The 20894-nt window shown below is 44.3% G+C and overlaps 1 protein-coding gene across 6 annotated transcripts in view; it reads right to left on the reverse strand.

Annotated features, from left to right (window-relative positions):
- Nucleotides 1-20894, reverse strand: part of rerea (arginine-glutamic acid dipeptide (RE) repeats a) — a 130529-nt gene that overhangs the window by 24772 nt on the left and 84863 nt on the right. For 4 of the 6 annotated variants that reach the window (XM_026153750.2, XM_080295448.1, XM_026153755.2 and 1 more), the window contains 5 exons: nucleotides 13790-13895; nucleotides 11208-11304; nucleotides 9484-9588; nucleotides 1671-1719; nucleotides 570-694 (listed from right to left, as the gene is read on the reverse strand). In XM_026153750.2, coding sequence (XP_026009535.2) covers nucleotides 570-694; nucleotides 1671-1719; nucleotides 9484-9588; nucleotides 11208-11304; nucleotides 13790-13895 — 482 coding nt within the window. Of the gene's footprint in view, nucleotides 1-569; nucleotides 695-1670; nucleotides 1720-4360; nucleotides 4747-9483; nucleotides 9589-11207; nucleotides 11305-13789; nucleotides 13896-20894 lie in introns of those variants that run through there. The other 2 variants (XM_026153757.2, XM_026153756.2) reach the window with 1 other exon arrangement.

Raw genomic sequence — 20894 nt, forward strand, 5'->3', positions numbered from 1 at the left:
AGGTAAACACTGGTGTTGTTATCAAAGTTTGTTCTGTTATGTACTGATTTTTATGACAACACCTGTGTTCACGGCAGCAATTATGATCATTACCTCACTGGCCAAAATATTATGGACCCGAGTGTAATTGAGGTAAGGCTAAACATAAACTTCAGTGGAAGTTGTGCAATGCTGTCTGGCATGGTGGCATGGTGATTAATTACACTGTGGCCTCTGACACAGAAACCTGTCAACACACATCACTGGAACTGGAACAACATCCCATCGAGCTCTGATGACCGATTGCATCCCAAGATACCGAACGTGATCAGAGGGCAACACTAATAAAAAGCAATAAAATACCAATGTTGAGACTTCAGCAATTCCCATCCTGGAATTGGTCCTGGACAGAGAGACATGATCATGACATTTACTTTCACTGACAAAGAGTATTTTATTCATATTTGTAGGTCAGAGGTCAATTTAAAAATCACTTTTCCCCCCTTTTTTGTGTGTGTGTGAAAAACCTCCAACAGCTTTAGACCTTGCATAACTGCCAAGTCTGAGGCCCTGTGTGTCTCTGGGCTCACCTTGCAGCTCTGAGGTACATGAGAAGGTCACAGTCATTGACCCCTGGCATCCAGACCAGCTCCTCATTCTCGGTTACGGCCTGGCCACCAGGGGAGGGGAAAGGCTGCAGCTCCGGGAGCTTGGCCTAATTAGGTCCACGGAGGAGGAGAGAGACAGATGGTGTCACACTACAAATAGCACACAGGCTTGAAGAAAATATCCTCTTTCAGCCGCCTGTCATCAACTTTTCACTGTGTGTTCCTGAGTGGTGGGACGGCAGGAAGCTACTGTCACAATAGTTTAATACACAGTATATATGACACCGAATTATAAATACTCTGAAGGTGTTAGTTTAAGACGGGATTATGTAAAGATACCTGACATTAAGGGGAGGGTAACACACACACACACAACTTTGTAGAGTTTCAGCACAACTAAAACCAGCAGGCGCAAACATTACTGTGAACAATCATGCAAACTTAATCCAATCAGTAATTTCATTCCAATGTTCCCAGGCAACATGTAAAGATTTATAACCGCGTGATGTTTGCTTGAAGAAAATTTGTAAAATTAACAATAACTGGTGCTGTGAGTCCTACTAAGTGCACATTAATGACTACACAGTAAAATACAGCTTTAATCTGTCAAATAATACACATGCATAAATCACAATGATTCTGCAAAACAAGGGCACAGACTGTTACACTAGTGCTCTCTAAAATCCGGATCTCCTGAAGTAATTAAACAGTAAATTCTCAAAGCTTGGTTACATTTGCTGCCTGTGCTGTATTTATTGCAAAAACTGTAACTCTGAGTTTTTGCTGGAAACCACTACTTACGTCTGTGACGCAGTACTGAACACGAGACTTTTCTGAATCTAGCCACAAAGTCGGTGAACAGAAATATGATAATCGCTGCAACGACTGAGCCGGATATCAGGCGCTCAATCTGAGAGTGTGTGTATGTTCACATAAAATAAACAGATGAACAAAAAAAACCCTAGTATCTCAAAACTAAACACATAATTCCCACCCAGAGATCGAATAATGCAATTATTAGTCTCTTATTCAGGTGAAGCCCTGCGGTTCGAACATTAATGTGTGTGCTGAGCAATGACTTACTTGGTGACTGGGTCCCACTCGGATTTCCCCCTGTGTGCTGTTTAGTCGCCTGAGAAGAAACAAAGAGAGCAGATTGAAACAAAATATTTACACGTCACCATTTCAAAAGCCGGCTGTGAGAAATCTGTCAGCTCTGCAAATCCTGTTTAATTAACTAAACAACTGCTCAAACGGCAAAAATCACAAACTGACGATAATAAAAATCTAACCACTCATGACCAAGACTAGATCCAACAGAGTGGGGATGGTCTGTATTTATTCATTTATTTTCAAATGTGGAAGTCTTTACGGGGAAAAAGTACAAAGTGTTTACAGATTTGGTTCCTGCTCGCCTGCTCCTGCACAGCGAGCCGAGCAGTGCACATTTGCAGGCATGATAACGTGGATGCAGCAATAAAACAGAATCCCCAAAAAGGAGAAGGGGGGAGTGGAGGTGGAGGGGAAACTGGCTCTGGATATGCAGGGTGAAAACGGCTGCTGGTGCAAATGTTGGTAGCCATAGCAACTGCAATTTAATAATAGTGTACCGAATCTCCAGCTGCAGTGGATTAAAGAAAATGACAAGATGTTCCTTTTGAAAAGCCTTTTCCCCTCGGTCGCCTAGGCAACAGCGCCGATTTTCATACAAGCGAGCGCAGAGCAGCCCAGAATCTGTCAGCGTGATTTGCACTGAGAGAAGCTCGCACTCCATCACTGGAGGAAACTCGAGAGGCCGCAATCCTCCCGTCCTCTTTACAGTCCTCAAACCACGCAAACCCTGCGACGGGCTCAGGTTTAGCCTGTTTCCACTTCTTAAAAAGATCCCTTCAGACAGGAGAGTCCGATTAAAGGTTTAATCCACATCCATCCATAGATGTTATGATCTGCCAAAAACCTCCACACCAGCACACTCCAAAAACCCGAACCTCAGCTGCCAAAACACCACCCGCCGCTCCGAAACATGTCGAAATACTTCACTTGGTTTTATTACCAACGCTCTCAGCGAATAAGACAAACTAAATATAAAGCACTCAGAAACTGGCAGCTACAGTGATGAATAGTGCTGATAAAGATGAAATACGGTGGTTCTCTGCGTCATCAGCACTCCAGATAAGACTATAAAGGTTTCATAACAATTTCATAATCCCACTTAAAGCCGGGTTTCAGACACCATCATATGCCTGAAACTTCCCAAACAGTTGTGAGTGGCGAACAATGAACAAACAATAACCATTCCTTTTGATTTATTAGAGCAGAACAGATATACCATCCACATCTGCACATCTAAACGCCTGCATGACAAAGGGAGAAAAAAAAAAAGAAGAGGAAGAAAAATTATTTGATTTACAGAGTGTGTTCCTGCACACAGTGAAAAAAGTTCTCACAAAACGCGTTTCTGACAATGTGCAGTCGGGCCAGGTCCACGGCACATTTGGCAGGAGGCAGTAAGGATGACAAATGAGGACCTGTGCTCCAGAATGAGAACAGTGTGTCTGAAGACAGCCGTGCTTTAATGCTGCGCAGGTCCTGAGAGAGGAGGCAGAATACAGATCGCAGCAGGAGGCTCGGAGGAGTTTCCATAAAGACTGCAGGTACTCTTAAACAAAAGCAAGCCTGCAACACAAGCACTGATGCCTGTGATAAAAAAATATATGCATATATATCAAGCATTCCTTAATCATGCATCCAGCAGCTGATTTTTATACTTATTGAGAAATCCTGGTCATCAGCTTAATACAATTATTCATAGCAAACAAAGGAAGGCATGGATGGATGAAGCACTATCTGGGCAGCTGTGCTGAGTATTCATAAAACACTGCCCCCACTAATAATGACCCCCCACCCCCATTAAGCAGCTCAAAGCCTGTTGCCTAGCACAGTAAACACTATGAAAACATGGCCACTTGTTACAACAAGTTCTGCTCTAACTCAGCATTAGCACACAATCTTGTCAAGTAATTACAGGCTTACTTATCAAAACCCAAAACAACAACGTGACAGTCTGGGCAACTTTGTGTGCAATCAAGGATAGCCCCGCCCCCTCCGCCATCAATTCCAGCCAATCGCTGAGCTAGACTGTGGCACACTGACATAATTGTAGCGCAGCAGGAAAAAAAACAGAAGAAGAAGCAGCAGACTCAAGTTGGTGTTGTTGGTATCGTGATCGGTAGGCTTGTGTAAATCGCAGCTGGCAGCACAGCCGTCTGAGCTTTGCCTGCACCCCCTCCCCGGCATTGCTTCATACGCCATGTCATCATCCCGGTTGTAAACAGGAGATGCAAAATGGAGCCAGGGAAGCCTCTGCTGGTCTTAACGCACACCATATAACCACACCGGCAGCACGTTCACCAGCCCCACACTCGCGGATGAACACCCCGACAATGTGCGTTTATCGGAAGCTTGAATGAAGCGCATGCACAAAAAGGTGCGGAGCGACTCCAGACGCGTAACGGCATGCGAGGCTGCGGTGACAGCCTGCGCGTCCAGAAGCGTTCGGGCTACCGACACTCGGTTTTTTTCTCCCCCGCCACCGACACACAAACACAGCCGGTTAACACAATGACAGCGGCGCGGACGGCTCTCACACACATCACACAGTCCTGTCAGACAGCTGGAATGCGACTCCATGAAAATAAGACGAGCCTAACACTCGCGCACTCGCAACCGATAAATGGCACGGGGAAAGCGCGACAATGTGATCGCAAACCTACCTCCGGGGACTGAACAAATCGTCCATTTCTGACATCGAGCCCTAAGGTGGGGGTGCTGACACTGTGTGTGTAACGCTGGTTGAAATTAATTCCCCTCTCACACCTATTCCTAGGTGCTCAAAATGGAGAACCACGCATTCGCTCCCGGAGAGGTATTCACTGAGCTTGTGCTGTGACCTCAGCCAGCACGTACAGCGTCGCAAGCTCGGCTCGCTCCTCTACACACACTACTGAGCATGTGCTGCGACCTCACACACGCACGCACGCACTAAGAGGCAGGCAGACACAGCCGCATGCGGGATACGGAATTCATCTCTCCTCGTATGTCTGCACCATAATAAACAAGAGTGAAATTGCAATGCTGCAGACGCCGAGCTCGGAATACCAAACGAGGAGGGAGGAAGGGAGCGGAAGACCGAGAGTGGAACAGGGGGCCCCGATGGAGGGGGGTTCCCAGCTGGCAACCATCAGTGCCAACAACAAGGACAGCTGTCACTGCAACACGTGAGGCATTCCCCGCACAACCAGTGATAATAACACAAGGGGGGTTCTCTCGTTTTGTACTCGTGCACTTGAATGAATGAAAAAGCTCATCGTGTCCAAAGAAATGTTATATTTATACTGAAGGGCATCAGCGTAAAAATGCATCAGTTAAAGTGAAGATCAAGAGATCCAACATATTAAAAAAGTTGAAATATTCAAGTGTAACAGAAAAATAGTCGATACCAACGCTGGTATTAGTATCTGATTGATATTATCCCGATAGGATCGATACTTTGTTTCTATCCTCCAAGTTCAGTATGTAGAACACTGAATTGTGCTTCATAATAATTGTTTGGGGGGTTTTTTTGTTTTGTTTTTTGGAAAAACTATGAAAAACGTTGGAACGCTTTTGATTTGACTGTCATGTCTGTTTTATTTACAGCTTATAGAACATTTAAACAACAGAACTGGATCCAAAGTGTTTTAGAGATGGACACGTTTACATTACAGGTCTCCAATAAATAAATAAATAATGTCAAAATGCAGGAAGAGCAAAAGGTGTGTTTCGTACACAGTGAAATCGCAGTGATTTAGTGGTCATTAAAATGTGCAGATTAATGATGATTCATCTCAAATCATGACATACTCCTACCCCTATACAGGGATGGGTACCGGTATCCGGTGCCATGATGGCACTGGTTCTAACATAAACGGTAGTAACCAGACCGAAAAGCAGCGCACATTTCGGTGCTGTTTTTTTTCTTGAGATGTCATACACTTTCGATTTTAGCCAATAACTTTACCTTTGCAAGGATAGTGGGCGGGTCCAGGTACATACGTTCTTTTAGAGCAGAGCTACAGATTAAAAATGCCCAAGGCGAAGCGGTCAAAGTCTGGCTGTACTTCACAGCAAAAGATGCAAACTCAGCAGCCTGCAACAAGTGCTTTAAGGTGATACTGTGCAAAGGAGGTAACACCTTGAATCTGATGAAACACCTGGCGACGCATTGCGTTTTTTTAAAAGCCGAAAAATGCACCGTATTTGATAGCTTGCTGCAAGACCTCACACCGGGCACATCTACTGCGGGTGTGGTGCTTGTTATCGGACCCGGAGTTAGCAACATCCCCCCAAGAACCCGAAGAGGAGAGTCCTGGCCCCTAGCCCTGCCAGTGTAGCAGCAGCAGCCGTTCTTCTCTGGGTGAGTAGCTTAATGTTGTTCGTGTGTAATTTACGTTGAGTAGGCTAACCACGTTATTAAATTAATGCATGTAAGGTGAACTAGCAAACACCGTCGTAGTTACATGCAGCTGTTTTCTTATTTGATAGAGTGATACCATATATGCCCTATAGCTGCAGAAAAGGCTAACATTGTTATCTTTTTACAAAAAAAAAAACAGCTAAACATGAGAGGTTTTAGGACAAAGTTTGTATTTTTCATTGTTTAAGCACTGGTTCCAATCAAAGGAGGTATGTTGTATCAACAGAAAAGGCTAACTTGGTTATCATTTTGCAGGAAAAAAAGAGACTGCTAAAAATAAAAACATAAGAGGTTTTTGGACAAAGTTTGTGATCTCCATTCTTTAAGCACCGGTCCGAGCACCGTTCGAGCACCGTTTAAGCACCGGCATCGTTTCAAAAGTACCAGTTTGGCAGCGATATTGGATAAAACCTAAACAATACCCATCAATATTGGAATTGGTAATAGTAATACTAGCTCTATATTTACTAAAACTTTGCCGTATTGCATAGCACTACTGAAACACAGCGCTGTGCTAGAAATCGATCCCATGAAGCTCCTGGTGCACAGTTTTTGTGCTGATGTTAATGCCAGTTCAGATTTAAAGCTCTGTAGTTACTGAGTCAGCAGAGTGTTGGAGACGTTTACGCACCATGAGCTTCAGGTCTCCACTCTAACTTTGCGGCCGAGCTCCTCTTGGTTCCGAAACACGTTGCAATAATAGCGCTTATAGCTACGTGTGGAAGATCTCCAAGAGAAGAAATTTCACATACTGACTCCTTTCGGTGGTGACATCATGTCAGAGCATCATGCTCAAATTCATTCAGCTCTACAGAACGACCCATTCTTTCAACAGTGTTTGTAAAGGCAGACTGGGTGGCCAGGTGTTTCATTTTATACACCTCTAGCGTTAGGATGTAGCATCGACTTTCCAAGCATTGCTGTGTTCAGTTATGACACTTAGTAAAACTGCATGCAGTGTCCCCCCTCCCTCATGTTCTACGACAGCCTCCTTGCAAACCTGATGTGCGGTTAAGAAAACGTATGGAAAGACGGTTTGACAAATATTTTGATAATATTCTTATTATAACATTTTGAATATGACTGGGGTCATGCAAGCAGAACATTTTGACTTGATATTTATGATTCAGACAAGGCCTCCATAAATACATGTGGGGATATCCTGGTACCATTCTGTGGACATGTATATAGTAGGGGTGCAACGATACACAAAATTCACGGTTCGGTTCGATACTTTGGTGTCACGGTTCTATATTTTTTTCGATACAAATTTTTTTTTATGTCTTTCAATTTGTCATTTATTAAAATTATAAATATATATTTTAACTCAAAAGTACAGTTTTTAAATGTAATGTTGCTGAAACAACAAAATAATTAAAAAATAAAATAAATCTATCTGATCGAGAAATCACTCATCTTTGGAAAAGAGTTTATTACAGAGAAATGGCTCTTTCCAAAATAAAAGCTATACTATACGCTTCTTCTGGGCTATATTCTCAGCAGCATATTAAACATATCAGGTCCCCATAGGGAGAATCATGTGCTAACGTCTGTCTAAATGACTCAGGTAAAGTTTGTAGCATTAATCTCGTTAAAATGACATTAACGCCATAACGCGGCAAATCTCCGTTAACGAGTTACCGCGGATCGCCCCGTGCGTGGGACTGGACGGCGTCAACACGTTAACAAGCTAACTGCGCTAACGCATTAGTTCCCACCAATTGAGCATTGCGTGGCACATCCGACATACTGTTTTACTTTTGTCCATGATGCGCTTACCATCAGGGTCATGCTTCACATGAAAACCAAGATAGTTCCAAAGGCCACATCTGAATGAGGGTGGGGGAGGTTCAATTTCGGGTAGCGTTGAGGCAGTTGCCATGTTGCAACTAGCTTAGCTTCTGTTTTGCTAGCTTGCGCTGCGCTCAGTGGATCTGCGCTCGACAGTGCAGCCTAGGCGGAGTAGTGGAACGCAGATCCACTGAGCGCTCAACACAGACAGCATCGTCAGAAGGAAAGTTGATAAAATAAAAAAAAATTTTTGTATTGTTCATACATATGCGTACCGAACCGAAAGCACTGTATCGAACGGTTCAATATCGATACGAGTATTGTTGCACCCCTAGTATATAGCACAATCATAATGTGTAATCTGTTGATTTGTTTTGCCTCTTGTCTTAGGGGCTCTGCAAACCCACATTTCTGCACAGAAGGAGAAACACACCTGGATATCAGCAGGCCTGTGGATAAGCACTGCCAGAAGGTGATTGAAAGAATGAAGAAGTGAGGAGTGTTTATGTGGTTGAACAAGACAACCGTCATTGCAAAACTCCAAAACATAATCTAATGCACAGAAGAAAAACAGCAGAAGAGGCTCCGCTTTGTCATATGTTGATGTGCTTAACATAAAATTAGGGCATTATTATCTGAGCATACAAAACTGCGTGTAATGAAAATATGTTTTATTTTAATTAGCTACATAAATATTGTGAATTTTGTCTTCTTCTTTTTTTTTAAAGAGTGTTTTCTAGTTTTCCAGGATGCACAAGGATCAAGATCTGGAAACTCAATCAACATTATTTTTCTTATTTAACACCCGTACCTTTCCTGTAGTGGCATATCAAAATGTTTTCAGTGAAACCTTAATCAGACGCTTAACGTGCAGGATCTTGATTCTAATCATAATTTTAACGCAAAAGATCAATGTTTAAAACCTGACATGCAACATGAAAAATATCGATACATTCCCAATAAAATTACAAACCATGGGGGGTTTCCCTGGCTCATTCCCCATAATTGGATCACATCGGGATCATTCTTTTTCGTCATCATTAGACATTACACGTTTTTTTAAAAAAAAAGAAAAAAGAAAGAAAGTAGAGACCTCAGGTCTCATGTGGGGTAAAAATAGCTTCTCTGTATAGCTCCTGCATGCGTAAGCTTGCTAAGAATGTATTATTTAGCAAGTTATTTAACACTAATGCAAACCCCAGCAACATGCCTCATCCGATATTAGCTGCATCAAAGTGTCTTTATAATGAATGGCTATTTTTGTCTCAACATAACAATGAGCTGCCTCATACAGGCATCGGTTAGCATAAAATTAGCTGTCACCTACATTGATAATTGTGTAGTCATCTTAATCACTGCAGACCTAACAGGCCGGAGACCTGCTGCTTTTCTTTTTCTGATGTGAAAATGAATATTTTTAGATTTTAGTTTTTGTTTGTTAAAAAAAATGCTGAGGATGTCAACCTGAACTTCTGATGGCTCGATGTTGTCCTGATTTAATAAACGTGGTGTCAGTGTTGTGCAGGGCTGACTGAATTTCAGAGCTTGGGGGAGAATTAAGACGGGTGCACCATCAGTGCATAAGCTCACCTGGTCTCTGGGTTATATCCAAGGATATAGAAAAAGGAGTCCATGCGGGCTTTGAACTCCCGGGCAGCGAAAATGTCAGAGAAATGGGAAATGTTGCATTTCCCCCTGCAAGAGAGCAGACAGGCTTTATTAGACAAAAACAACCAACATGACAAAGTGACACCCCAGCATGAGCACAAGTAGCCCTAATTAGAGGCTTCTGGTATGTTCGCCTATAGGAGGGGACAAGTGCGACAGCAGGTATCTGCTGCTTGTCAGCACCTGCTGACTTTTGCGGTGAAATATCAGGCTCTGGCTATTTAAGCCGTAAACACCAGCTGAACATGTCAGCGTTGCCTCATCTGCTGCAGACGCAGAGATCTGGAAAAGGAATTCAACCTGCCTGTCTCCCCTCCTAACACGTTTACCCCCCAGTGAGCCGTGGAGGCCACGGCTCTGACCACATCTTGATGCCATTTCCTGTTTCCAGCACCCTGGTGTCTGGCTCTATCAAAATAACAGACATCACAGCCATATGTAGCTGGGCTGCGTTGCAGAGAAATAGTATCTTCCTCCCCCTGAAAAGATTAAAGGGTGCTAAGGAGAGCCGTCTTTGGAGAGCTCAGAGCTGCGGCATTACAGCATCCCACTGGAATTCCCTCCCGTTTATCTAAAGCCCAGAGAAAAAGACAAATCAAAGGGAGCTCTGTGTAGGAGAAGTTGCAGCTAATTTTCCCTAAAATCTGTGGTTTCTGGAAGACATGGCTTTACCGCTTGCAGATGGTTTTGATTAAAGGAAAGGGGAAGAGGAGGGAAAAGGAGGGGAGGGGTGGTCAGCCAGGAGGGAGGAAGAGGCAGGGACAAAGACCGAACAAAGCGTATTTGTTTCTAGACAAAGAAAATTATTAAGTCGGCGAGCATTTCCAAAGACATTAAATATATACAGAGGAGGCGCTATAGGCTGCTCTCTAGCAGCTTGTGCAGGTGTGTATTGATGCAGAGCTGTTTTAATCAGTGTTTTAATGTTCAACAGCATAAAGGTATGTGCCTCAGTTATGGCTTTGCATCTTTACACATCTGCTCTATTTTAGCAGCACCTGCTAAAACCAGTAAAGCATGCTATATGATCACTTTAGGATTGTAAAAATGAAATAGCTCAGTGTGTAGTGCTATAAAGCAATTTGGTATCAGAGCAACATAATTATTCATGGAGAGGTGGCAGAAATATGGGGATAATGGAGGTTTACGGCTCAGAAGGCAAAGGGATAAATAAAATACACTATATTATATCCTGAGTCTGGTTCAGACCCGCCATATGTTTTATGATAGCAGTGTTTCAATTAAAAGAAAAGGGAACTGATTTGCTTTACCATTGAATTAGTCAGCAAAAGTATAATATTTGCTTCTTCTTTTTTCCAATTTCTGATTAAAAGGCATAAGATTATCTTTATCTTGCTGACAGAAACACAAAATCATAGCAGAAAGTGCCACGAAAGTTGAATGACAGTTCTGTAATTTGTATACAAAGGCACCAAAATCCACAAATAAAAGCTGTTCCAGTTACACTGTTATAAATTCAAATACTGTAATAGCCTAGATGTTACTAGAGCTCTAGAAGCAGAAATCTCGGTGTAGAAAAAACCTGTGAAGCCTGTGCTGAAAGTATTCCATTTTTCTGTAGCACTGTTTAGAAAGCTTCCAGTCTTTATGTGCAGTTTTGTTTGCTCGTGTGTGGGTTTGTTTACCTGAGAGCAGCAGCATGATAAGTGTCCACGTAGTCCGAGATAAAGAGTTCTCGACTCCTGACCACTGGATCTGTGATGACCAGCTCCCGGCCAGAGTCTGCAGGAGGGAATAGTGCCTGTGGTCAGTCTACATCATATACATAATCTGTGACAAAAATAATGATTTGAGATAAAGTAGCTCTGTAAACCACAAAAGTATCAGCACAATTCTGTGTTTACCCACAGTAACAAGCACCTCTGTGGAATATTGCGCCATAATTCAATAAATAGTTCAATTCAATAAAGCCAGTAATATGCTATCCCTTCAGAAGAGAGCATAATGTTCAGTTCTCGAGTGAAATGACCCCTATGGTAGTTACGATGCATCACTGGCAACAAGAGGAAGTTGGGACTTGTCTTTGACAAATGACCTGAGCTGTGGCCAGTGAGCTCCAGCCTTGTGACATCAATTCTAATAGTCCAAGTCCCTGCTGCCAGGACAGACTGCTGATAGTATAGCACTGTGTGGCACAATCCTTGTATTATCGTAGAAAAAGAAAATGGCACAACACCGTACTTAGCTGCAACCCTGATCCTATCTGGATTTTTTGTTTGGTTAGGAGGCTGTTTTTACAGCGTGTAAAGGTAGAGATGATTGTACTGTGAAGCAAAGAAAACCGAGCCACTGGGGGCACTCCGGCTAACAAGAACTGCCAACTGTGAACAGGATGTGTCAACAGGTGAGGTGTGTTATTTTATCTCAGTTTGAAGAGAAAATTGCAGTTTATAATCAGGCTGAGAAACATTTCCGGGAACACGCACATTTAAAAGGCTAAAATTAAACTTGTGTGCAACGACAAAGTGTTCAGAACACCGAGTAACACTTAACTACAAAACTAATTTAACTTCAACCATGTTTATAGGACACAGAGTTCTTGCTGCAATAAAACCAAGTAGAGTAGTTGACATTTTCAATTCTGACAGTCAAAGAACACAGAGAACACAGATATATGTAGCCATGGGGTACATGGAGAATAGGTCAGCTAGTTTCTTTAATTACACTTAAACTACTGAGTGGGTTTGAACATGTTTCAACTGAAAAAAAGTTAAATAAAAATAATAAACCAATAAAAAATAAAAAGCCCCAAAGAAATGTGGGAATGATTAGAATAGTAATAGTGTGGAACCGTGGACGAAATACGGAGCTAAAACTATGGCTAATAGCTGATTTACTTTACATTATGGATAAGTAGCTTATGTTTAGCTAATAGTAACAGACAAATGTATTAAATTGCTAGCTAAACACTCTAGATCACAGGTGTCGAACTCCAGGCCTCGAGGGCCGGTGTCCTGCAGGTTTTAGATGTGTCCTTGAACCAACACAGCTGATTTAAATGTCTAAACTACCTCCTCAACATGTCTTGAAGTTCTCCTGAGGCCTGGTAATGAACTGATCACTTGATTCAGGTGTGTTGACCCAGGGTGAGATCTAAAACCTGCAGGACACCGGCCCTCGAGGCCTGGAGTTCGACACCCCTGCTCTAGATGAACAACTAAGGACTAAGCTGTTATAAATTATTACATTTCAAAACAGTAAGGCTGACAACTGAACTCGTGAGCTCATTATTTTGTTTACCAGTTGAATTTGCTTAAAGTTTGGATAAACAGTTGAGCATACAGTAAGAGTTTGTGTTGATAAATGTATTGATAAGCACTTTCAAGCCGTCTGAATTTCACCTTCTCTCTCCTTTGGCTTGTTTTTTTATCTTTTCTCTCTATGCCCTCCTTTTTCCTTTTCCCATCACCCCGTAACCGGTTGCAGCAGAGGAGACTCTCTGAGCCTGGTTCTGCTGGAAGTTTCTTCCTATTCAAAGGGAGCTTTTTTCTTCCAATCATCACCTAGTGCGTACTCACAGGGCGAGGTCATCTGATGTTTGGGTGTTCTAATACTGCAGGGTCTTTACCTTACAGTATAAAGCTCCTTGAGGCGACTTGTTTTGAACTGGCTTTGGTTTTGACTCTGAATCCAAAAGGATGATACGATATTGGTTTAGTGATATAACTAAACAATTACTCATTTACCTGTTGCAGGCCGTTCAAAGATTTGCATGTATGACTGATGGCTTCATTAATTAAAATATGTTTTTAAAAAATACTAATAAAAATCTAAAAAATAAGCACTAGAGTGCTGCGAGGACACCCATTACTCCAACAATGTTAAATTTCTCTCAGGATTTGATATTCAGTGGCTGCAGATCACTGGCAGGCTCGTGTTCCTGTAGATGTGAATGTGCTGAGAGTGTGATGAGTCCACTGGCACTGACTGGGTTGAGAGCGTGTACACTGAAGGGCCACATGACACTGCGGGTTATTAACACTCCACTGTGCTGCTGTCTGGCCTGAAGCAGTGTTACCCAGGGAACCAGCACAGAGCCACGGTATTGGCTCGGCTGCCAGGGACACAGCGCGGAGAGCACAGCCAGGTGTGTGTGTTTGTAGAGGAGGAACAGCACAGAAAATTAAATGGATTTACTCTCTTGCGTGCACGTTCTGTACATGTGCACATGTGCAGGTGTGTTTAAACGATCAATCGGCGGCCTCACCGTTCTCATTGTTGCGATCCTGCACCAGGTGCTGGTAGACGGAGTCAGGCACCTCTGACTGGCGGTAGTACCATTTCACATTCATCAGCAGATGGTCCCGTTTACTCTGCAACACAGAGAGACACAAAGTGAGTGAGCAGGAGACTAAAAAGATCCCACGCTAAGATAAACAGACATCGTTCTGTTTGATTACGACGTCACAAATTGGCCTTTTGGCAAAGAACGAAGCCGTGCAGATGCACCGTTTATGGCTCACACAGGCTGATGCCAAGACGCACGCAGAGAGACCAAGTCAATTAAAAACGGATTGTGGGGCATTTAGAGCCTTAATAAAGTAAACAGTGGGATGGCCGTCGCTGGAGGAAGTATGGAGTGAGAGGAACCATGCGGGGAATGGATGAGTGTTCAACCTATGCCTTGTGCAAATCAATCCTTTGCCTTGATTTCACTTCACTTAATGATAATACTCTAATGAGCCATTATGTATTTAACACACTACTAGGGCTTTATAAAGCTTTTTGATGCACATGTACAGTATCAAGTTTTCTATGCCTTTATGTGCTGCCACCCACTGGCTCTTTGATAAAATGCAAGTCAGCAAATCTCTTTTAATCCTTCAGCTGGCCAGCAAGTGGCAGCACTGAGGTGAGAACAGAGCCTTTCCACAGGGTGAGTCAATGAAAACACACAGAGGGAAGGGAAAAAAACAGCAGGGGGGGGAAGGTGTGGGGAGAAAATGGTAGAGACTGACACTAGTGCTGAGGTGAGGGATGAAAAGGGCAAAATACTGTTTTCATTTCATGTTATAAAATATTTATTGTGACTGCACATAAACCCAACTGACCGTCACAGTGGTTTGAAAGAACATTAGAGAGACTGCCAGGGTGGGTGCTGGACTGCGACACAATCCTGTTGGCCCCAGCCATCTTTATTAGGGGCTCTGCTGCACTGCACTGAACTAACAGACCGAGACACCTGCACCGACACCACCAATGGAGTACAGGAGAAAAACCACAAGGGGAGAAAATAAAAAGGTGGGGAAGATACTTCAGTAATCCAAGGCAGACAGTTTAACATCCACCCTTTCCAGGCTCTTGTGTATATATGTGTGTGCGTAGCAAGAAACATGAGGTCAGGGTAAAGATACTTAAAGCCTTTGGAGTACATTGTTCTGTTATGTCACAGGGGAGGAGACTGAGAGCACACGCAGCCAAGCAAATCATCACCTCCCCTTAAACCTCGAGACCACCTCTGGTTTTCTCATTCTCTCCACTCCTTCCATATTCCATACCCCCCCCCACGCCATTCTTCCACTGTAAACCTTTTCACTCCACCACTTTTTGTTTTTTCATTTCTTTTCCTTTCTCAAACCTTTAGCAGGGAGGAGGAATGAGTGAGTAAGTGAGCCTGGACGTGTTAAACAGCAGCTGGCATGCAGTCAAATCAGCTGCATTTACTGCTCTGGATGATTATATGCACGCAACATCGCACAAGCAACACACACACACTGCTTGTGATCCAACACTGATGGAGTAAGACACAGCCCCCCCCCCCCCCCCAGCAGTAAGGCGTACTGTGTGTGTAGAAATGTGTGCAATGACGTCATGCCACTCCCCCTCCCTCCAAGCAGTCAGCCCACCCTTCCATACCTCTTGTCTATCCAATGTACAGACACAGTTGCCTTCTAGACTAACAGGGCTGCCTGCCACAGCGGAACGAGTAGTTATCCGGTGCTTATACATAATTAATACTTTAAAGGCAGACTGTAAATGCTGCCGGTGTGCTACCCGAACATCTCATTTTCTGTCTGTAGAACCCACAAAATGCAGAGCCTGATGCAAACAAAAAGGCACAGGCAGACGGAGAAGATGCAAAGAAGAAAAAGAAGACAAACAAAAGCGCAGGTTGTATGTCTCATTCATTAGCCTGCATTGTTTCAAACCAACCAAAGCAGAGACCAAATGTTGCTTCCACTATCATCAGTATCCTCGTTGCTAGAGAGTAGCCGCCACTCTCCAGAGCAGATTGCTGTTATGAAGCTCACAGCGGCGTTAAGCCCTCTCAGGCAAAAAGAGGGAGGGAGACGGAGAGAGACTCTGAGAGTGCAACATATGGAGCACGTAGTGGGAGTGGAGCGCAGCTTTCAATTATCACAATTCCATAAACATGCGGGGTGGAAAAATGAGTAGATAACACTGGGAGAAAATGAAGGGAGATGATAGACAGCTCAGACTCGCCGCGCGAACTACTACTCGCATTGTCTGGGCTTTGCTAAGCCTGTCACAGAAAATGACAGAGGGAGAACATAAGAACCACAACGCTGAATTGATTAGAGGCATTCCACGCTGCCTGTAGAGAGCCGAGCCCCGCACAGTGTCGGCCATCTTTGTCTGTCCTGCCAGAGGCTAAACATGGCCCTGCCCTCCCCCTCCTCCTGAGGCCCTAAACCCTGGGAGTACCGCTCACTGCAGAGAGGCCAAAAGACTTACTGAGAGAAAGAAACGAAACAAGGCGGAGGGAAAGAGGTGAAGAAGCAGAGCAGAGGAGACAGAAGGGGAGAAATTAGGAGAGAGAAAGGAGGCAGATTAAGGTGAGAGCAGTAAAAAAACCCCATCTCATTTCTTTTCACTTAAAATCACAACTATCCTCCTCACTGCAACCCGCAGGGTACAAGACTGCCCCTTTATTCACTGAGGTGATATAAATCTGAGAGTCATGCTTTGGGGCTGAACACAATAGCACCTCCCCTCCCTCCCATGGCTCAGCTTGGCCTGTGGCATTCTTTTAGCACTCCTCAGACAGACAGGGGTTCAACTATTTCTCAAAAAGGATATTTATTAGGAAAACATAAAGTATGTTTCTTGTGGAACAAGCTAAAAAAAAAATAAAAGAGGCAAGAGTTACTGTTAATAAAAACGAATCAGTGCATTCATCACTGTCCTGAAAGCAGTCAAGACAAGACAAGCCAGTTAATTCTCCCCTTGACTAGCTAAAGATGGCTGGCCCCTTGGGTCCATAATGGCTGTGCAGTTTTCTTTGTGCAGTCAACTCTGGAGCGAGGGCCCCTGTGTACGACCACAATGCTACAAAGACTGGGAGAAGAGGGATACACAGAGGGCAGACTTTTCTCTTTACAAGGAAAGGCTTTAAATGTGAAAAAAACAAAACAAAACAGCTCCGTTATTCGAAGGAGAAAAATCAGTCAAAGATCGGAGAGCGCGGGATTAAGTCTGCGTTTTCAAGTGCGAGAGTGTAAAATCAATGCAGTGCTTTTCAACCCAAAAACCCCCAATCCCTGTAAGTGTTTGAGCAGCAACCGGCTTCTCTCGCGACTGTTCACAGCAGCCTTTGCAATATGGCAGCCAGAGAGCGTTGTTACAACCTGTAACCCTCAAACCTAATGCCCAATTCCGCCGCCTCCTCCTCTTCCTCCTTCCACTGTAACACTAGAGCTTTGCTTTAAACAATACCAGATCCTCCCTTCTCCCACACGACAGGCCCCCAGCGCACCTCGTTAACAGGAAACCTCTGTTTATTTTCTCTGCCTTTCAAACACACTTCTTCCTCTGCAAACCCTGTTAGTGACCACCCCCTCGTGCACTGGCGACAACACCAGCCAGGATCTATGACTTCCTGCAGGAGGTGGCAACCAGAAGTAAAGAAGGAAAGACATATCCCAAACCCGCAGACAAAGGAGACGGCAGGGGAGGGAGGGAGGGAACGGGGGAGGTCATGCAAGCAACGGCAGCAGCAGCAGCTTGGTGTTAGCAAGGAATGTCAAGCAGTTCAGCTAAGCTAGCAGGCTTGCTGAGCTAACAGCTTAGTTAACGAATGCCCCGAGGACAAGGGAGGCTCGAGTATGTGAGATCAGGGCTGGTACTGGTGTTGACACACACACATACACATAAAATGGTAGGGAGGGCATAAAGTTGGAGTGTTCACCTAGCCTGTCGGAAGGGGAAATAAAGCACAACCAAAAGAACAAAAGGGCGATTGTGGCATTTGGAGGCAGAGATGGGATCTGGGAGGACTAATCTGCTGCTCCAACATGATAAGATTAGAGAAGGGGGAGGCAGGAAGAGCTGGCTGGGAAGATCACACGTACACTCGCGCAAGCACACAAAGATGATGGATATGATTGGGAGGGTTTTCCACTCGCCTTTTCTCCCTTCCCCATTTTCGTTCTTCCTCTCCCTCTTTTTTTCCCGCTCTCTTTGAGACGGAGAGATCTGCCAGCACACCAGCACTCAATAAGCACTTCCATCTGGACGGCACACACAGACAAACTTAAAAAAATAAAAAAATATATTGCATGTGTGTGAACATGCAGTTGTGAGGTACAAGAGATCTGCTGTGCTCACGCAATCTCAGACATCTCAGTGACTGACAAAGGAGGTTGTTAAAAAGTAATGCTAGCGTGCTGTGTGAACAAACACACACACACAAATACACACACACACAAATAACAGGCTTTCAGGATAAGCACCTCTATTCTTCTCCCAAGCCGGCAGCAGCAGCAGGCTGGGACTCTGTGTCAGAGGTAAGAGAAAGCAACTCTAAATCAGACTGTCAGAACCAGCAGCAGCAGGATCCCTCTCTTCAATCCTCCTCTCCTTATGGGCTTCACCGTGTGCACTTGGCTACTTGGAGGAAGCCTCTGCCCCTCAAGCCTCATTCTCTGAGCCACACATAATAACACTAAGCAAATGCTGATTACAACATTTGTTGGGCGGAACTGTGCACAGCCTTCTTGTATGCCTGGCAACAAGAAAAAAATGAATAAATAATTAAATATATAATGTGTGAGATTGTGTGGGAGGCATGGGGGGTGGTGGGGGAGGGGCAAGGTGAGTCCCAGCTGTGGTGGCGATGCTGGCAGGACCTTTTACACCATGCCTACACATGGGTGTCTCTCTCTCTGCCTCTCTTTGGCTTGACCTGTTTGGATATTAAATCGGCACCCTCTGCTTTGAACACACTGGGCCCATCTGTCAGCCCGGCTCCATATTGGATTGGATGAGCATTAGCCGATTCAGAGTGGGCAGATTTGCTCTCGTTTCGCTGTGTGTGTGTGTGTGTGTGTGTGTGTGTGTGTGCGCCTTTGAATGCCTGTCTTAAATTTAAAACCCACTTTCACAGAATCAAGCCCACAGGGTTTAGATCACTTTACGATGGACTCGCTGGCCGGGTCGCCGTACAAATTGATGACATACAGCAACACATGTGAGGATGTTAACAGGTCCTCTTGTCATCGAGGCAAAAAACACAGCAGAGAATCGAGGAAGGGGAGGGGGGGAGAAGAAGAAGAATGAGTCACGCGGAGCTCACAGATGATACTAATTAAGACTTCGGGGCTGAGGACCACTACTGGTGGATCATACTGCCAACCACAGGCACCCTTTTACACACTAGAGAGTCACAAGCACCCCACATGACTGCGACACTGAGGTTCACAACTTTTTCCAACCCTCTGCTTCGCTCCACAGTCTGTTTCACTTCTCCTTTATTTCAAATGTGTCCTCGAGGAATACAGCAAACTAATAGCAGGAATAATAAGATATCTGCTTTAAAGGATCGCGCTGGATTCCTTCTAGAAAGAGAGAGGCAGTGAGACTTGAGAACACTAGCGCTGGCTGTTTGCGGCATAAAACAGCCGAGCTGCGTCCAACTTAAATATTTGTCTTTGCCTCCAACACACTTCTGTTTCACGTCAGTTTAAGCCAGGAAATTTAACACAAGTTAAGTGATGGTGCAGATAGCAGCACTGTTAAAAGTCAAAGGGAGAGAGGGGTTATAAAATGATGATCACTAACAGCACAAAACAGTCAAAGAGCACCTGGCAACTTATGCTCAGTGATTTAGGCTAAATGCTAATACACACACATAGAGAGAGACACACATTAGCACAGTCAGAAATCTTTGCAGCGCTTTGCAGGGGTAGAGACTAGAATGCAGATCCGAGTAAGACTTCAAACGCAGGCTGCAGGAGGACAGATGGAGGCGGTTAGGAGAGCTCATATCTCAGTGTTCAGATCATAATACTGACTTTATTTCCCAAGCTCTCCCTCTCAGCCAGACATAGAGTTAAAGCCTGCCAGAAAACATTGTCATTTCTGCCTTCAGCCTTTCATTTAGCCGCTTCAAAGCCATCTCGCTTTGATACCTGGCTTCCCTGTGCGTGTTAGTGTATTCGCCAGCGTGCCTGTATGTGTGTGTGTGCTTGTGCATAGCCTGGGATGTTCTCAAGAGAGCGGAGACTTGTCTGGTCTCAAGGTAATGCCCGTGAGTCAGGATTCACAGAGACACAAACACACAATGAGGGAAGAAAAAAGGGAGGAATGCTGACGTTTTGAGAGGACACTGGCTTTTTCTTGCGCAGACCCTTTAAACCGCCGGGTGTTTCATTTCCCTGTAATCCATTGTGTTAGCTGTGCCTTGTTAGCATAGCCTGGTGAAGTAATGAGACATCTCACTAATACTTACTAGACTGCTGCTATAGAGAAAGAGAGGAGGAATGCTCACAGAGAGGGGCGCAGAAAGGATATGACTATCAGACTGTGTGTGTGTGTGTGGATTTGTCATATTGGACGTTTGCCCAGCAAGCTAATCCAAACCCTGCATATGTGTGTGTCTGTGCGTGTGCGTGTGTGTGTATGTGTGAGGACCAGTGGCAGCCTCTTGAGCAGGGTATGGCAGAGATGGAGCTGAGTGCTGTAATGGAAGACAGGAAATGAGAAGGCATGCTTAAGCCAGTGCTAATCGATGTCCCCCCCACCACCCCCGTCGCCTTGGTATAATTCACACACAAATTTATCACGTAGTGTGTGTGCGTGTGGGTCGTATATCTTCTCAACAATGCACTGGGGAGTCAGAAAGGTGCTGTGCGTGTGTACAAATTTGTAGCACTTCAAAGACTGACGCAGTGTGTGCTCATGTGAATGCTTTGGAGGTCTTTATGTGAGAGCAGCTGTCAGGCCATCAGGAGCGTCTAGAGGGAGAGCGTGTGACAGTGACACAGATACAAGAAGCTGAGGCACCTCCTGCACGTCTGTATGGTCAGAAAACGCACGTTAATGCACAATTATGATCCTTCTTGCAATACAAA

The sequence above is a fragment of the Astatotilapia calliptera genome, chromosome 20, assembly GCF_964374335.1.
Source record: "Astatotilapia calliptera chromosome 20, fAstCal68.1, whole genome shotgun sequence".
Lineage (NCBI taxonomy): Eukaryota > Metazoa > Chordata > Actinopteri > Cichliformes > Cichlidae > Astatotilapia > Astatotilapia calliptera.